This window comes from Buteo buteo, chromosome 2 (assembly GCF_964188355.1).
Source record: "Buteo buteo chromosome 2, bButBut1.hap1.1, whole genome shotgun sequence".
In the NCBI taxonomy this organism is placed as follows: Eukaryota; Metazoa; Chordata; class Aves; order Accipitriformes; family Accipitridae; genus Buteo; species Buteo buteo.
This window is the reverse complement of record NC_134172.1, coordinates 18,829,515-18,848,478: the sequence shown is the minus strand read 5'-3', so window position 1 is coordinate 18,848,478 and position 18,964 is coordinate 18,829,515. Positions and strand designations below refer to the sequence as shown.

General features: G+C 39.9%; 1 protein-coding gene across 12 annotated transcripts in view; it reads right to left on the bottom strand.

The window, feature by feature from the left end:
- Positions 1–792: 792 nt before the first annotated feature.
- ABI1 (abl interactor 1) overlaps positions 793–18,964 on the bottom strand; it is an 86,348-nt gene continuing 68,176 nt past the window's right edge. For 2 of the 12 annotated variants that reach the window (XM_075047175.1, XM_075047181.1), the window contains 7 exons: positions 16,282–16,422; positions 13,975–14,075; positions 12,689–12,769; positions 10,859–11,035; positions 7,894–7,980; positions 3,380–3,565; positions 793–1,681 (listed from right to left, as the gene is read on the bottom strand). In XM_075047175.1, the coding sequence (XP_074903276.1) occupies positions 1,506–1,681; positions 3,380–3,565; positions 7,894–7,980; positions 10,859–11,035; positions 12,689–12,769; positions 13,975–14,075; positions 16,282–16,422 (949 nt within the window). In that variant the 3' untranslated portion in view covers positions 793–1,505. The remainder of the gene's footprint in view (positions 1,682–3,379; positions 3,566–7,893; positions 7,981–10,858; positions 11,036–12,688; positions 12,770–13,974; positions 14,076–16,281; positions 16,423–18,964) is intronic. The other 10 variants (XM_075047186.1, XM_075047202.1, XM_075047246.1 and 7 more) reach the window with 7 other exon arrangements.

Sequence of the window (18,964 nt, the reverse complement as noted above, 5' to 3'; positions counted from 1 at the left end):
TATGGAAATAGGTTTATTATAAAAGACTCTATGTAGAGTTTTAAGTGGTTATGTACATCCATGAGAAGTTTTCATTATGCTATCGGTTGTTACTTGTTAGCAGTTAACAAGATGGAGAATTTGAGATTGCTATAGTTAAGAAAACGAAAGGCTCAGTATTTCTAACTCACTAAAAATGAATGATTCATCAGCCAGTCAAAGCTTCAACTCCATCATCTTCCATCACTCATTTATAGAGTATATTCAATACCCTCCTAGAAGTCTGCTTTGAAGTCCCAGGCACATTCTTCTTACAGTAATTATCCAGTACTACCACATTCCTTTTCAGGTTATTTAAGCCACAGAATTTGTAGAGCAGCAAAGTACATCATCTCTATCTCTGCCTGTGATCCGTTGACACAATGGCTAAGTTCCTGTCATGTTTGTTCCCCCTTTATCATATCTTAAGAAACAGCCTGCCATCTCTGTTCAGCTGGGCACATGACCAAGCCAGATACAGTTTCCACCAAGAAATGTCAGTTACCAATGGTATCCAACTTACTGCATCTAGATAACTAGATTCAATCAAGGATCCTTGCTAAAATTAATTTTGGAAGAAAAGAACTTTTAAGAGTATGTATAAATGTGTAATTCAGGTTTCATATCTAATTTATTTGCCCTCTGTCAGTGATAAAGTCACATTACAAACATTTGCTTTTTAGTACATTGCCTGGGATAACACAGCCATGATTTTGCTACTTTAGCATTCCAAACTTCTTTGCCAAGCCAACCAACAAAGTAATGGACAAGACCTTTGGTTCACTTATATATTTATGAATGGAAAAAGTCATAATGTAAATTTACTCATTAAAAAAACTTGGGTACAAATTACACATACATAAGACCACCCATTTTTTGATTCACATGGACACCTTAGACCCAAACAACTCATTGTAATAGACTTTAGTGAGAATACTCCAGGTAAAGATTACAACAATTGGAAGCATCTTGGATTTTTAAAAAAGTATATTTCAATACATAAGTTTGTATGCATGCTTTAAACAAATATAGTTCAAGAATGAGCAAAGAGTCTAAACAAAAAGTAATATGACCAGCACTAACATTAAACTTCTCATCCAGATTTTAATATGTTAGTCTAACGTAGTGTTAGTTACCATGCTGTACTGAAAAACGTAATGGCACAATCTGATCATGGTTCATTAAATATAATACCCTACTTCCCCGGAATATTTAGGCTGGTCATAAAATTAACAATGCATAAGTAAATAAGTATAACCAGTTATAGACAGTTGCTTGTTTTACAAATTGCCATCAGGTAAGACATACTGTCTCCAGAGACTTGAGAGATGGACATTCAATCATACCATTAAAACAGTATGGCCTGAAGAAATGGGCACATTTTTTTTTGAAAGTATATTAAGACAATTCTGTTAGCTTTTAGTTACCCCTTCTAAATAATCATGGTATGACTGAATACAAGACCCAACTTTGAAAAGCAAAGGATTTTAATCGGCATAGTGCATGATTGATTCAACATAATTCCCAGGAAACAAGCCAGTTACTCGATTGCAAACTCCTTCATACCAGCCGTCATCATTCTTCTTTATCACATAAATGATTGCACCCTCCATAAACGACAGCTCATCGTCTTTGTCCTTTGTATAGTCATATATAGCAACAACTGTGGATTGAACAGGGACATGTTTAGCATTTTATTAATAGCACCAGTATTAACATTTTTTGAAGTACCATTATTTTTAAAAGACTGGTTTGCTATCCTGGGATTTTCCACAATTAATTCACATGCTTTCCCTGTTGAACGTTAAGTCCAGAAAATGAAATTTCACTTTTTCTTGCAACATTAGCTACCAGTAAGAAGTGGGTGGTGACTACACCAAACACTCAGTTAAACTATTGACAGAGAGGTACAGTTGACTGTGACACAGTAAAGCAGAGCATATGGACACTTAAAAGATGAACTATGAAACAACTGGCTCCATGAGTGTGTCAGTCATTTCTGGTCAGATTACCTCAAAAGCATACAGATCCCTGTATAGGGATCTCTTGATTACAGAAAGCAAAAAAAAAAAATAAAAATCATTCTGTAGAAATGGACCAACGGAAAAAAAATTCTACACTATGGCCCCTGCAGCTATATATATAGCATGTACTTCAGTGTATGATCTTGTTAACGTAGCTGCTTAAAGCCACCGTACAGAAACGGATGGTCATTGCTACAGAGCTTCTATGTGATAAGTTTTGGCATTGCTTTTCAAAGAGCTGCAATGAGTGCAAGTATAAAAGTTACTGTAGGAAAAAGGAGGAGTGAATTTACAGCAACATCAGCTATTTTTCAGTAGCTGCTTGGTGAATACATTTCTCTTGCCAACTTCCAACTCGCTGTGTGCAATTAACAAAGCAGAGATCTCCCCAAGGAAAGTAAATGTCGCCAGCAGTAGTATTGGAATTAAAAACTACCACTATGAATACACAAACTTTGGACATCACAGCCTTACCCTTCAAAACAGTTAACATGGATTTGTGCAATTGATCAGTTTTATGCATTCCAAGAACATACTGTTTTACATACATACATTCTTGGAAATCTGATGTCTTAGTGCCTAGCAAATAATGGCACGGTGTATCAGTTAACCTTCATCCCATGGGTACATCCTGCACCCAGTCCAGCTAGGAGTGAAGATTCTGCCACAACAGGTATCACAGGTACCCTACCCCATTCCATATGCGCTACAGTACCAGCCAGATCATGAGAAAACGTGCAACATTGCTGTTGACAAAATGGTCATTGTCAGAACACACACAACTCTACAGGCAGGAAATTGGCATCTCAATTATTCATGAGAAGAGACATTCACTATATGAGTTCATATCTATGCACAGTTTATAGTCTGCTGATCTAGAGTCACTGGTAAGTCTCCAAGGAAGCCTCACTACATTTTATAGTTGAAAGTCTAATGATCCACTCTAGCTATCTAGTTTGATGGGATAAATGGAGCTTGGACTTTGTGGCCTTTTTGCAACACTATTTCTAGATGATCGCCACAATCCTGAGGTAGCTAGAGACACGGTCCAGCAGCTCAGCAAAGATGAAAGCCACCTGATTTACATCTGCTTCTTATAATGAAGGATTTTTTTTTTATCCATTCTAGAATGCTTGAAGGTATTTTATAATCCTTCCAAAGAAGGATTATATTTTATCATATTAGGTGTAGCCACAGACAAACTAAGAAAAGAATGGTTTGAGTTCTGACTTGGCAGGGACAATGACTGTTTTCCACAGACCCAAGCTAAGTCCTTCATTCCCTTCAGATACTGTTAATCCTCTGAGACTGCAGTAACACAGCAACACTTCTCTTACCTTTCTCTATATAGTTTTTAGGTGCCCAAGCAGGATCTCCATCTGCATAAGGATCGCTGTACTGCACAACAGCAGCCTCCTCATCCTCATAATCCACAGGGGGTGGAGGTGGAGGAGGAGGAGAGTCATCAAACATTGGCATCTCATCGGGAGGCGGTGGTGGGGGAGGAGTCGGGCTATCAGCAACTAGAAACATTTGGAGATTATTTTTTTTCTTAAATCAAAACAGTGTGGAGATGCAAACAAACCTGAGGCTGTACACTGTAAGTAAAAGGGGTGGGGGGACAACACACAAAGCATGCACTATAATACCATGCACTGATTAGAAACAGAGACTTTGTATTAACAGCTACAACACACAACTACAGTTGTTATTAGTAGTCAAATCTATGTATAAATGCTACTAGAGTCAAAGCACATGCTGCAGGGCGTAAGCTGAACACCAGCAGAGAGGAAAGCTTCCTGCTCCAACGTCCATGCGCTGAGGGGCTAGCTGCAGCGGTTAGCTATGGGAGGACTCCGAGTGGCACCCTCTGAGCCAGGCAGCAACAGGCCTCTGGTCTGGACCAGCAGCTTGATTATTTTTTAACAAATCCTTTGTCTATAACAATCATTTTAATTTATTTCTGAACACTGCTTCCTTGGATTCCTTGTCTCTCAGAGCTAGCATTAAGGGGACAAAAAGATCTGGTGTGGAGCATCAAAAAGGGAAGAGGCTAGTGTTTTAGATTTAACCAGGTAAGAGAAAGCCAAGTAATCCTTCTGCAGAAAAAAAGCTTTGTACAGAACCTTATCTTGCAGACTAGCTTGTGTGTGTGCACACAACCAGGATTCAATTAATAAACGGAGAACTACAACAGGCAGCTGCTGCTCTTGGGGAAAAAGTGCTCAAGGAATTAAGTGTATAATCCAAAATGTCAAATCCCTGCCCTGAGATTCTCCAATCAGCACAATTACAAGTTGCTTTGGGAAAGGGAAAAAGAGAAAGGCATTATGGTACAAATCACTCTTAAAATCAATTCATCAAATTAGTTTTCAGTAACATTCACAGCAGCTGGCAGCAAAGGGGTGGGTGGAGGAGGGGGGAGAGAGAAAGGAGAGGAGAGGAGAGGAGAGAGAGGAGAGAGAGAGAAGAGAGAGGAGAGAGAGAGAGGAGAGAGAGCAAGCACGCTCAGATGCAAGACATCAAGTCACTTATCCTATTCCCTGGGAACTGTGGTCCACTACACACAGACCTAGGTGTAAGCACTATGAAGCCAGAAGTTACTGAAAGGAAGCTACTGTCGCTAAACTCAACTTTATTATATAGCAATACAGATTTAATTACAAGAGATTTGGGAGTCTGCATATTGAAAACAGGCTGAAAACCACTGCTCTAGAAAGGGTTTGACTGGAAGGAGGCATCAGGCTGGGCATGCGCTCCAGAATATGTAGCTCCAGCACACTACATTAATTTTGAGAAGAAAGCCAAGCTGCACAGCAAGGACAGAACAACACCGAGTGAAGCTTTAGCTACTGCTAGTTACAATGGCACTGGAGATCTGAAGTAGGGTTTCTGTTCGCTTTAATGCTTTTTACTTGCCCCTGTCCACTATTCCAGTGGTGACTAGACCTTGCTCTTCAGCCACATGCCCCTGATAAGGGGCTTGAGCATAACTCCCATGTCCTAGCTGGGTCAGACTGCCTGTGCTGGTATAGGGGAAGCCAAATCTCCTGCTGCAAGGGAGCAGAAGCCAGCAGGACCTGCTGGGGCAGAGGCTGCCTCAGCCCTGGCACCTGGCCTGCTCTCTATGCCTTGAAGAGCTAATGCTATTCTTTACCTGCAAGCCCAGCTCCTCTTCAACTTGACCAGCTGAGCTGTATACCCAACAGCTCTCTCCATCAGTAAGACTGGCTGCCACTGTATTAGCAATTCCTCTCCCATACAGAAGCCCATTTATGTCACTTGGAGACAGACGAACAAAGCCTTTGGCTGACTGAATGCTACGTCTTGCCCATGTTACCAAATAGCACTCACAGGCAGGCTTCACGAATCCACCACAGACACATGACAACACTGTTTATGAATGAACTGGTTTTGTGCAGTAGTTTCGGCACATCTTTCACAAAATGTATTTCTCCCCTTAATTTCTCTCTGCAGCCAGGAAAAAAACCCACAGTATTGAAACAACAATCCTTTGAGATCTTAAGAAATCCTTACCTTAAGAAATGCAAAAAGTTGTATTTATTCAACCGTGAAGTTGTTTATTTGTAAAGAAGAAAAGAGGGCAGGAAATGCAAGTGTGAAAGTGCCAACACATACCCTAACTGAGATGCAGCGCAGAAACCGCATGCTTTATGGGAAACATTTAAAACAATTCAACTTCACATTTAAACAAGGGGAGAGAATGGAATAGAAAATTAGACAAGTGCCACCCCATGGAAGTATCCCCCCACGTCCTCTTGGATTTTAACCTAGACTTTTCCTGGTTCTTGAACTTAAAAGACTCTAGAATAGCATTACTTATCCTAGAGGAAGAAAAAAAAAAAAAGAAGCATACAGAAAACCACACTAAATGAGAAAGGGTAAAAGGACCAGTATTTATACAGCTCCAAATTGAGACATCTCTTGTATGTATTCACATCCCTGTTCCCTAAATGGGGACCAACAGACTCCTTTTGAAAGGACTGGGTGTCACAGTACAGCAATTTACATCCAATCAGTTGTCCCTGGGCACCGGATACACTGGAGAACCTCTCTGAAGGAGATACCCACAGTGTGGGCACAGGGCGCAGGAAAAAAAGAATAGGCGCTGCATAGTTTCTAAGGCCTCTCTCTCCTTGTTGTCTGAAAGAGGTCCACAGAGCAGAGGATGTTGCTTCCCAAACCCACAGATCTTTACGATAAGGAAAAGACAAGCCTACGCACACGTCTCCCTAACTCCACTCCTCCGTAGACTTCTTGCAGAAAACGAGGCAGATGAAAGTCTAGCACACAATGCCAAAACTTAACAGCCTCTACAGCCAGTTTTGCTGAGCGTATGCGCAGACTGCCACACGCTCCCCTGCCTCCAAAATGAGGCAGCAGCAGCTCAAAGCCATACTCATTATATAACTTTCAAACCCAAGGGACTGTTAAAAGAAAGAAAATAAAAAGAACAATTCCTAAGATCAGATTTCAAACTTCAGCTATTTTTGCTGCAATCTCATTCACAAGTCAGCTTGCATTTTGTTGTTGCACACATGAATAAGTCTGTCCCTTTCACCTCCGCTCTCCCAAGAGCTGTGTTATCTCCAGGAGGACAATACTTGGAACAATTCAGAAGCAGGTGTCAATTTTCCCAAGTTTATCTGCAAGTGAAGACATTCTGTAACCTTCATCTTCAGTAGGTTTACCTCTACACTTTGAATTTTGGAAAGTTTCATCCACAGAATTTTGTTGCATACTGTTCTACATCAACGTGATCCTTACTATTTACCTAGCACAACACCAAAATACCTTCTTTACGAATGAGAACCAGAGAGATGCCTCCTATCTCTAGCGGAATGCTCAGAACATCACCACTTAAAAGCTCTAATGGAAACCTGAACAGCAGCACCAGTCTGACCTGGGGGCCCCTAAATGTATGCTGAAGCTATATAGCTACTATGTAGTAGTAGGCCCTGAGATCCTAGCAAACTTTGCTATGGCTCCCAAACACTTCAAAAACATTTTATACTTAGCTGCCCTATCAACATCGCATTCATTCTGTTGTTTAGAGAACTGCAACGTACTCCTACAGCAAAGATGTTCCCAGATCAGCAATGTGACTTTACACCTGCACTAGCATTTGGGACAGTAACACTCACCTGAAATCAATCAAGTAGTAATGGTAAAAGCAGAGTTACCAGTATAAAACACCTTGCAGCCCAGATCATAGCCAGGGAGCATATCTCTCGCAAACCTAACAAGCATAGCTGTGCTGCAAGAAGGTCAGTAGGGAAATCTGGCTAGAGAGCACAAAGAAATGGAGAATGAAAGGCTGCTGAGAGGAGAAATACCTTACAAGCTCCTTTGTAATGGCATTAGATCATAAGACTGCACATTTTCAATTGACCGTACAGCTTTCTGAAGACTACCACAGTATTAGAATCAATGGTTACACAGTACATATTTTGACAGTCTACACAAGCCTTTCTAATAAAAACTAATCAATTATCCCTAGTGAAGAAACCTCAGGCAGGATGATTCAACATGACATTAATGTTTTTAATTAAGATACATTTCTATAATCACATCAAGCATATGCCACATATTTCACACTGTATTTCTATAATAAATTTGCAGTTCAGAACTTAAATGGGTCAGTAATAATCATGCACGTGTTATAAAATATTGAAGAGTGTGCCCTTCAGCTCCAATAGCATATTGACACTAGAATGCAAGATGGTATTAGCTTCTGGAAAAGGAAACAAAATAGAGTCTGACTTGCCAGCCATGCATGCTAGAAGAAAATAGGCTCTACCCTTTAACAGCTCAGCTTGTCCAAACTTACTGTTTTCCTGCACCCTGGCCACGAAGCCTGTGAGAGGTATCTGTGGAGTCAACTGAGGCATAGGGGGAGGGGGTGGAGCAATAGAAACTGGTAGCAACACACACACACCATATCGGGGAAAGTCAAACAGACAAAGGAAAAAAAAAAAAAGGAAACAAACAAAAGCAGCCGTCAGTAACGAGGACCACAAAACAAAGTATGTAAAAAACAACAAGAACACACACACAGAAGAACCTTCTTCAAGCTTGTGTTTCCAACAAGGCTGAATTCATGGTTAGCCAATTGAGGATCAAAAAGCAAAGCATGCCCCTGTGTTTAGCTGAATAAAAAGCCAAGGGCAGGATGTGTGTCTGGAAGCTCACAGGGTGCACATGTGAAGGGACCTGCTCCGCTTCACTTGGGGTTCACACAAAACTGAACTTTTCATCTTGCTGCCAAATAAGGATTACTCAAATTTAGCAGTTATCTTTTAAAAGTACGCTACTAGAAGTAGAGGTAATTTTTCAGAGCATTCTGGAGGACTCCTCTAAAATAAGAGTAGAGCACTACATCAAGTGCAGCAAAGCAGCACTGACACAGAGCAAAGACAACTACTTTACAAGGGAAAAAACGTTGCACATCAATACTTAATATTCATACAGAGAGCGTCTCCCTTAAGGTTGCTCTGCTGGGGCACGAAGCAGTGGCTTGTCTTACTATGTTTTTCTTTTACATAGAAGAAGGGACCTTGTTGCTTGTTGGTAGGAAAACCAGATGGGTTTAGAGCAGAACGGAGCTTTATTTTAAATTATTAAGTCTTCTGTGGTTAAAAGGTACTCAGCAACCTAGGAGGCTGGCAAAGGCTTCAAGAGCTACAACTGGCTACACTAGCACACAGAGCTCCCCAGGAAGCCCTGGCAAACTGGTCTTCTCAAGTATATACCTATTGGGTGAGTAACAAGATAGGAGACACAGCACCAGCACTCAGAGATGCTGGGCTGACAGCCGAGGTGTTCAGCTCTTCCTTCTACGGGTAGGAAAGAGGCATGGTAGCAGTAAGGCATGCCATGCAAAGTGTCAGCTCTGGCAGGATGTCTCCCCATGAACAGGGGGAAAAGAAAGAAAAAGAAAAAACCCAACAAAACATCAACTCATTTGTTTATACCATGCCCCTTCTCAGTGGAATTTCTCTTGCACTGAAGCAGAAAAATTCATGTGAAGGTGGGAATTCAGCAGGGTAATCCAGTTGGAACCAAATTTGAAAGAGGTTCTGTACTTCCAAGTAAGCAACAGTTTTAAATAAAGCCATAACAAAGATTAATGTTTGATGAATAACAATGGAGCATTTAGTTCATTACAAAACCAATAATCAAATAAACTGTATGGGAGAAATGATCGATAAAAGAGGGAGAACAAACAGGTTTCTCACAAAATTGAAGTAAACATCTAAGAAAAAACAGAGTATTTGTTAGCATGAAAAGTAAAACCTTAAGGAAACATGGGACCTGGATTTAATGTCAAGACAGCAGCATTAAGAAATAATAAAAAAAAAATTAAAAAATCACCAGTTACAGAAGCAGAGGGAAACAGTTTAAAGTAGAAAAACACACCCATCAAAATACTGTTTAAAAAATGTTGACAATCAGTATTTTGAAAACACCAGAGAGGCTAGATAAAGGAACAGCACCTGCATTTGAGCAAAAAATTGCTTTGGACAAATGTAAATGTTCAGAAACAGTGGTGTACACGGCATTTAAGACAATTGAACTACTTCCAGAAGTAAAGCCCTATTTATTCAATAGAACACAACTGTTCAAACAGGAAAAAGTTTCTGTTGTTATGGTGAATTAATTTGGGGGAACAAGAGTGTGGAGGAAAATGAAAGGCCAGTATAGGTGAGAGAAAGTGGGAGGAAAATCAGGATTGGAAAAAAAAAAAAGATAGGTGCTGCATCTGCATATAAAAATGCTTTCTGATAAATGTAGTGCTTCTAAACCACTGAGAAAACTCTTTACCTCAGTGTCTCAAACATTTTATATGCATTCTTTCCTTAAGAGTAAGTATGCAACAGAAAAAGCTGGTAAAGTGATCTTCAGCCCAAACATCAACATTTCTTTTTAAAAGAAACTCTGAAGTTTAAAAACAGTTGGCACGCTGAAGAACACCACCAGAAACCATTACAGGGCTATCACTCCTCTATGTGTATCTGGTCAAAATTTATGGAAATGGCAAGGAAGAAGTTTCCTGATAGAAACAGCTTTCTACCAACACTCAGGTAGATCCTTATTTTGCAGATCTTTCTGCAGTGAATCTCATTTGCCCTGTTGGGTAGGTAGGCAGGATACTTGCTGACTAAAACCTGCTCACTTGCCCACGGCATCCATCCTTTCGCTCATTCATCTGGATCTATACTACTACTAGTGTGGAAGCACAGAGGAGGAGTCTGCTAAAAAGAGGGAGACTGAGCTCTTCTTTAACAGTCAAGCTTAAAACTAAGAACAAAGGAGAAACTTGGAATCAGGAAAGTATTTAGGAAAGAGACAGAGACAGGGAAGAACTGTGTAATGGGAAAAGTTTGTTACATGAGCACTGTGCTCAGACAGTACTCTCTCGCCACTAGCCCAGTAGTGGAAGGACTGTACTAAAACCATATTAGGTCTCCTGCAAAAAAAAAATCCAGTTTTAGTTTATGTTTTCCAAGCACACCTGAAATGCTAAGTATAATGTGCCTATAATTAGATAGGCAATCATAATAATTTCTTGTCATGAGTAACAGCAAACAAGTCAGAGGGGAAAACAGTATAATTGCATATAGTGCAATCACTGTAGAACTTCAATATGCTTTTTCTTGTTTGTTTTTCCTTCTATTTTCGGAAAGAAAGCAGTAATCTGATTGATGCTCTTCATAAATGAATTAAAATGCCATGCATGCTTTTACAATCATTTTGCTCAAAACAGTTTGTGATTTCAGAGCTTAGAAGCTTACTTGAATTTTGAGAATAAAGAGGCCCGCCATTAACATGAGGTTGAGCAGAAAATGGGGCAGTCACAGAAGGATTCCGTCTGTATCCACCAGAAGATGCTGAAGAAGTGGTAGAGTTGTGTCGCGAGATTTGCCTGGTCATTGTGCCATACTGGGAACCAGGAGCTGAACCCGGAGCAGCTGAAAAGCATTAGCCAGAGGAACCAAGGAGAAGACTTAAGCGGAGCATTACTTGGGATAGAATGCAGAAAATAGAAAAAAGCCCAGAACATGGGAAATACTTGATTACAGGTTTCCAATAATTTAAGGCCAGTAACAGGAGATTAACAGAAAACAAATATCCCTGTTATAAACAATAATGAGAAAAAACACACAGGACATAAACCAACACTCATACAAAGGGCATTTGAGAAATGCTGAGAACTACTTTGAGAGACTGGATTGGACTGGAAAATTGAATCAGCTTCCAACTCCTAAGCATATCTCAATTATTCTACATGCAATACCCTTTATTAAAAAGCACACAGAAAAAAATCAACATTCTGCTCAAAGCAAATGTTTTCCATTGTGAACCAGAACTTGTCTCCAATCTAATATAAAAAGACACTCTAACAAAACAGTAAAACAAATGTCATGAGCTTCAGACACTTGGCACATTTATCAATCATATTTGCTAGTTGTGCTTTTATATTGATGGAATTTGCACTAACAAATCAGAATCACCAATGCCAGCTGACAGAAAGACATGTCACTCATTCTTCAGGATGAACACCCATTTTTACCTTCCACATGCTTGCTGCACAAACTTCAAGGTTAATAAAACAATTTAAGTTCTCTTTTGGATTAACCTCTGACAGAGAAAAGAATGACACTTTGCAAATTAGTGAATCTCACACGTTGAGGTCACATGGATCAATGCAATTTTTAAATGCAAAAATTGTTTTGCAATAAAATGTTTCGTGCTTTTATATACCTATGTATATATCTTATATAAATATATATAAATATATACAAAAATGCACACGCACACATATATACACAAACAGTGTGTGATCAGAAGTTTGCAGTCCTGTAATGCTATCCAAAGCCACTTTCGCTTAACACTTCAGTAAGTGAAAGTGCAAAGGGTTATGTGGGTCAAAGCCTCCAAAGCTAGCTTCATAACACAATCAATTAATTTTGTCATCTGCCTGTGACACAAAAGGGCCAGGTATTTTTTCCTGCCTGTTTTGAAAAGTACTACTTTTAGATCCCATCCTAACAGCTATACCTAATGCTTGAAAAATTTTCCAAGAACTGTTAGTTTGTATCCTCAAGTCTTCCAGTTTGCCACCCACCTGCAGCATTACAGAATCAAGCCCAAGCCACTGTGACAGACACTTCTGCTTTTCAGTCACCTTACGCCCACAGGATAAAATACATACACCACCCTACACATCAGCTACCATTTTTAAGCCAGAGTGCAACTGTTGTGGCTTAGTTTCAGCTGCAGGAGTGACACAGCAGAATACCAATATTCAAGTTGATTTTGAGTTCTTATAGATCAGACTAACTGGATCTTGGCTTTAATGGGAGCAGAGTTTTCAAGCAACTGGCAGCCTTTTCGCCATACCTTGTACATTTACCTTCAGAGGCTTTAACCACAGGAAATTAGTGGAGATTAGATTTGTTTAAAAACAAACAAACAAAAAAATCCCCAAACTGATTTTTATACTAAAATCATGTAGACCCCACTACAGAAGGAAAAAACACCCTCACTAAGTCCATTAGAAAGAGATGATTATTGATTATGCAGCATGACTGCAATCACTTCAGCATTGACACAAGTCTCACCTATCAGACTGCCCATCGGTAGAGGTGGTGGCAGTGGTGGTGCTGGCGGGGCTCCAGGAGGAGGAGGAACAGAAATGTGTGCTAATAAAATAGTTTATATTCCCAATTAGGCCATATATTTAAAAATAATTAAAAAAAAACCAAAACCAAAAAAACAAATAAGAAAGCACGGGCACTTGATAGGCTTCCCAAATAAATACAGAAATTCAGCTTCGGTCAACTGATACAAACTCAGGCCCTAATCCTACACAGGGTTCTGTACCTGCAGATCTTTACTCTCATTAATTTTTATGTGATGCCAGATGATAGGAAGATTTCATGCCTATTTGTACCACTGCAGGATCAGAAACACCTGGGAAAGGAAAGCCTGCATGTGTGTAAGAAAGTGAAGATCTGTCACCCGAGGAACAGAGATTTAAGAGGTGCAATAGCAAAATTACATTACAGAAAAACTCCACTGTTTTCTTGTGCAAATTAACTTTATGTGCTTACAAAATACACAGAAATACAAAAAACAAGTGACTGAGTTGGTTATTACCAAGACAATAATCCTGCCAGTTTATAAAGAACGATCCTACGCATTCTCACCATTCATCATTCTTAAAGACAAGGGAGTATGCTTTCAGTACCGAGAGGTCCTGCATAGTTCTCTTTTATTGCTGTGTTACCTTATACACACTAGTTCTCCTGCCTCTCTCAATGATCTCCATCATAGCCTAGCAACTTCAGACTGTAATCGTAGCATAAACAACCCTGGTGGATAATCCCAAATTCTACTACTACAAGTGTTTTCGTAGGTCATCTGCATTTTATTTGAAGTAAAGACTTTTATTTAATTAAAAAAAAGAACAAGTACATACCATCATTGGTATGTAAAGTTAGCAGGCTATTTCAGAAGACAACATTTCCCATCAAACATGTACATAGTTGCTGCTGCTTCTCAGGGCATCCAGAAATGCCAAATTGTAGATAGGCATTTAAAAATACACTCAAGCTTTAAAAGGATAAACCTCTCTCCCTCTATCCCCTCTCCACCTTGATTATCTTGTAAAAACATGAACTGACAAAGGTGTTTTAGCCATCCGCTATTCTGGAAGTGATTGTTCTGCAAGTACTTTTGGTAAAGAATTAAAACTTTAGATGTCCCTCAGCACTCATAAGAGATTTCCTGACTAGGACTGTGCTTCAGGACAGTTTCTACCCCATTGTTTTCAGTCAAAATCTCTCTGCAAACACAAGCAACTGACGTTACAGCCTTACATTAACATGGGAAGAGTCCCACATACCTGGTCCAATGGTTGGCGGTGAAGGTGTAGGCACGGCAATGGGAATGCCAATACTGCTGCTTCCACTATTCTCTCGACTGCCACTTCCTCCACTACTACCACTATAAAAGAAAAACACAAGTATTAGCACAGCATTTCCTACAAAGGCCTATCAGCAGTCACACTTCCTGTGTGAGCTCTGCTAGCCTAACTCGATTATAGACTGTTGAAAAATCCCCTATAAAATGCCTCTGTCGCTACCTACAATTGCATACAGCTAATCAAGTCTGGATGCATTACACTCCTACTAAACGGAGTTAGCTAAGCTGATAAACATCACTATGCATAAAATGTCTACTTAAATGCTTTAAAAAATAAAGAGGTAAACAACCATACCAGTTCCAGGCAATGGAGTAAGAACTGTAGGAACAGTTCAGGGGTCTTGTAATTGAAAGGAATAAGCTGGGGCTGGAAGAGTTCATGCCTAAGCTACAAATAATTATTTAAGATTATTTATGGTGTCAGCTGAGGGAACATTTCCTCTACTTAGAGCAGAAGTTTATATTGAGAACTTTTTAACTGAGAACAGCCACAATAAACCAATCGGCATGAGGCGTGGGGTGGGGTATGATGTGGATAATTTTCTGTATATCTAACACTCCCCCGGCTCATGCACACACTTTTTGTGTATGAGAAGTTTGTTTCTATGACAGTCTGAAAGGTACCAGTACAGCCAGGTCACAATTTGTCTAAGTACCATTATATGATACACAAATTAGAGGCCAGCAATACAGATTTTTGCAGAACATACTTCTAGTGAACTACTGGATAACATTTCTACACATGCCTTTGAAGGCCATAACAGTTCTTTTCATCGAGGGAGCTGAAAAAGAATCAAGATTCAGGCAGAATCTGTCCTTACTCTTACCCAAGAGCACTTCTTAGGCCAAGGCTTGAATTTACATGGATTAAATGGATAATATAAAGGGAACTAAGTAGTCAAGATGTTTTGAAGCCAAAACACCACTTTAACCCATCCATGTTAATTAAGGCGTACTCAGTGCTGTTATAGTTCATTTACCATTCCCGGGTAGCTACAAATCAGTGCTGTCACAAGTCAAGTGCAAATCATTCAACTATATCTTAAGAAAATACAAAAAAAGAAAATCAGTGATCTGGAATGGAAGCCAACATAATTCCTTCAAAATTAGTGTTCTGTCTGCTGAAGACCTTGATCTTGTCACTATGGTTGCAGCTGAATTTCTAACTGCAGTCTACATAAAAGATGATCTTGTGAGACAAGAGTAGGGACCATTCACAGTAGCCAGCTAAACAGATTAACATGATCTTTGTTGCAGCCAGATTTACAAGTTATTTCATTCTGACAATATTTCATGATCAACTGTGTCAAAAATACTCTCTCAATCCCTGTTAGTGACCTACCATGTTTACTTGCCTACTGGGAGTTAAAAAAAAAAAAAAAAAAAAAAGATTTCTAAAAAAGAAGCTAACCTCTTATTTCTAACTACATTGAATTTGTTCGTCTGTTTTTTCCCTGAGTTTGAAGCTGATGACAAAAATCAAATTGAAAAAAAATGAACTCACTCAAGAGACTTGGAGAAAGATCTAGCCTTGCAATTTGAGAAAAAAATTACATTAAAAAAACCCAACAAACCAAGGCACACTTGGCACACCCTTCTCACCCAAAACACACACTACTCTTTCATCAAAGCCCTTAAGCATGTGGAAACAACTGGCTGATGCCAACATCTGTCTTTGAATAGGTTTTATTTTCTATTTCTATCATGCTAGCACTGATTATGAGCATTAAGTTTTAGCCAAAAGAAAGCAATCAGCTCTTTCAGACTACCTTCATCACAGTGTTCTAATCAACAGAAATTTCTCTTTGCAATTAATGGTCTTGAAAACAACAACAAAAAAGCCTAAGTGTATTTTAGGCTAAGGTTAATAACACAGCTTTAAACCCATTAGGACCCATCACTACACTACCTTGCAATTGCATAAATTTTGAAGTTTTGCTTATTCTTGTGAAACAAATACCATAGAACAAAATAAATTGATTATACAAAACAAGGCCTGTGGTTATGGAAGTAAGTTGCTAGATACAATGAGGCTTCTATAGAGTATGATGACACTTCTGTGTGTTAGAGAAGTCAACAATACAGTGAAGTTCTGTTAATGCAGAGTGGTAGAATAACTTACCTCTTGCGTCCAACAAAAAGCCAACAGGCACAAAGCTTCAAAGCTTTTCTGTAACTTTAGTAAGCATCCCAGGCAGGAAAGTGTTACAGCGAGAAAATGCTCTACCTGTGTGTTCTTGGTCTCTGGTTCAACGAAGCTGTCCTTCCTGGACTGTGCTGACTGCCCAATCTGGCAGGACTGGTCATGTAATCATTAGGGACTGTTGGTGGTTTGACTGGCTCCAGGGTTTTGTAAGGAGTATTTCGTCTGGTCAAGGAGTAAAAGATTTGAAGACAGAAAGATAAAAGATCAGAAGACCAAAAGGATAAATGAATGAAGTAATGAAGCCATTTGTTTTCTTAAGCTTTCATGAGAGATCGCTGCACAGTGACCCACAGCACAGTATATTAAACTAACTCCACCAGGCAGTGTAGACAGGTTGCATTCAACTCTCTAAAGTGCCTTACGTAGATAGAGCCATACAAGTTGGCCTACAGCACATAAACTGCTTAAAAAAGCCTAAACTAAATTTACCATCCAAAATATATTCTTTGAACTACATAACATACAATAGTTACATCTGCATAATATTCTGGGGTTACCTTTCAGTATACAGCACCTGACAAACTCTTCCACTGTAACAATTTCCTCTTTCCCCCTTCCCCTTCCCCTCCCCTCCAAATGCCTTCCAAAAGTATTCTTGGCTAAATGTATTCAACTCATTAAGACAGGAGTAAGGCTGAAAGATTCACAGAACAAGTTACATTTGCAATCACCAGTGCTCTTCCTAGTAGTTGTTTCACACAGTAATCAAGCAATCTCATATCACTTAAGCAGATCTTGAAGTGCCTCACAGATAAGCTTCATTGTCTCCATTTTGCAGCCCAAGAAAATGAAGCCCAGAGACTTCCAAGGTCACCTAGCAGACTGCATCAAAGTCAGAAATATAACACAGATCTTTTGAGATCTATTTACCAGACCCATTACTGCCTTAAGAACAGTGCATTTATTGTACGAATTGCAGAGCTTTTCAGTTCTCACCAGTAACTAAGAGATCCCTTGCAAGACATGGAATTTGGCAATGCACCAGCTAAGCAAAAACAAAAATACTAAATGCCAGTAGTTTAATCATTTGTTCAATTACCGGTTATCACCGAGTTGGTAAGTTATATGGCTTCCTGGTATTTTAAGAAACTTACTGAATTCCTTTTTACAATATGGAACGCAACAGTACTAAATTTTAACTATAACATTTTATTATTAAAATCTCTCAAAGAGAAAAGTGGAAATACCGTAATTGTTTGCATGCACTATGGTGTTTGTAAATTAGTTTGTCTATATAAAGAACTCCAGATGATTTTAATACGCAGACTGCCACCACCTATAGGTCTGCCAAAAGAGATCAGTCGTGGGAAAAATAAAGAAACTTTGTACTCCAGCTGTAAGAGATAGAGCTCTAAATACCACCAAATAAAGTGATAAACAGGGAAGATTTTAAATGTGCCTCCAGCAGAAATAACCTTGAAAACTAGTGTTTTAAAGTATTCCACCTTGGAATGCACTGGCAACAGGAACTACTACTCGGCTCTGTAGTACTACTTATTTCACCTGTACAATTTAAAAATACTGCAAAAAGCAAACCCCCACTACATCCTCAGGTTCAGCCATGCTTCAGTTTCTCCTTTGTTCTCAGCTTCACTGAAAAACTCAAACTGCTAAGTACCAGAGAAGTCAAAAACAATTTCTTTTGACCCCTCAAGTCCAACCCTTCCCTTCGCTTTTCCGTCAGCCTTACGCAGAGGAGGAAAACATTCTCTCCTGACACTGTCCAGCGCTGCCCACCTCACTGTTGCCCAGTGCTTTGGTGTGATGCTGATGCCCGTTGCCACCAGGAAGAACTGCAGGGAGTACAAGGCCTTGCTCTGCCCCAGGACCCTCAAGGCACAACTGCAACTCGTCCCTCCATCCAGCTTCAGCAATTCACTCGTTCTCCTGTGGTACTTCCAACCTGAGCATCCAAGGTTTTCCACAGTTTGTCCCTGGTCCAGTGAAGAGACCCCTTCTTCCTGCAGTCCCTTCCCGTTTTCAGCCCACGTCATTTCTGTGCAGGACTCCCTCCCCACCATGTTCCTTTAGATAGTCCTGCCTTGGAGGGACAAGCTGCACAATAGGCAGCACGTACTTAAAGGCCCATGTTACACACCAAGCCCATTCTGATTTTACACGCTTATCTCTGTTTTCTGGATCAAAGGGAGAAGAGTAGTATCTTTGTGGTTTCTAGCAATTTTTTCTGCATGTATTAGGGAAACAGTCATGCCTATGATATTTCATGCTCTGGCAGAACACGGCTGCTCAAGACAAGAGCTGTACTTCCTGAACAAGAAGGGCAGATAGAAATCTCTATTACGAACCCACATTATTCCTCCCCCTCAGCCAACTGCTGCCTCTTGTCAAGCTCATCTGGAAATGACATTCAGCTGATTAATCCTTATCAGGCATCAGCTAAGGCAACCAAACAGCTCTGGCTTGTTCAGGGGGGAGCATTAGAGAGAGGCAGCTCACCAGTACATCAACACTGCTGTTTCACTAGCAAACGTCCAATAGGACATGAAAGCGCTATCCAGCTTCCCAGGGCTGATAAACAACTCTTTCTCAGCTGGGATAAGAGAGACAATTGGAATACTGATTGCATGCCCTTGAGCAATGGGAATTCTTATAAAACATGCTGAGGAAACCCCTAGGGTAATTCCTCTGCAGAATACACAACAAACACTGCCATCCTGAAGCAGCAAAGCATTCAATCAGGATT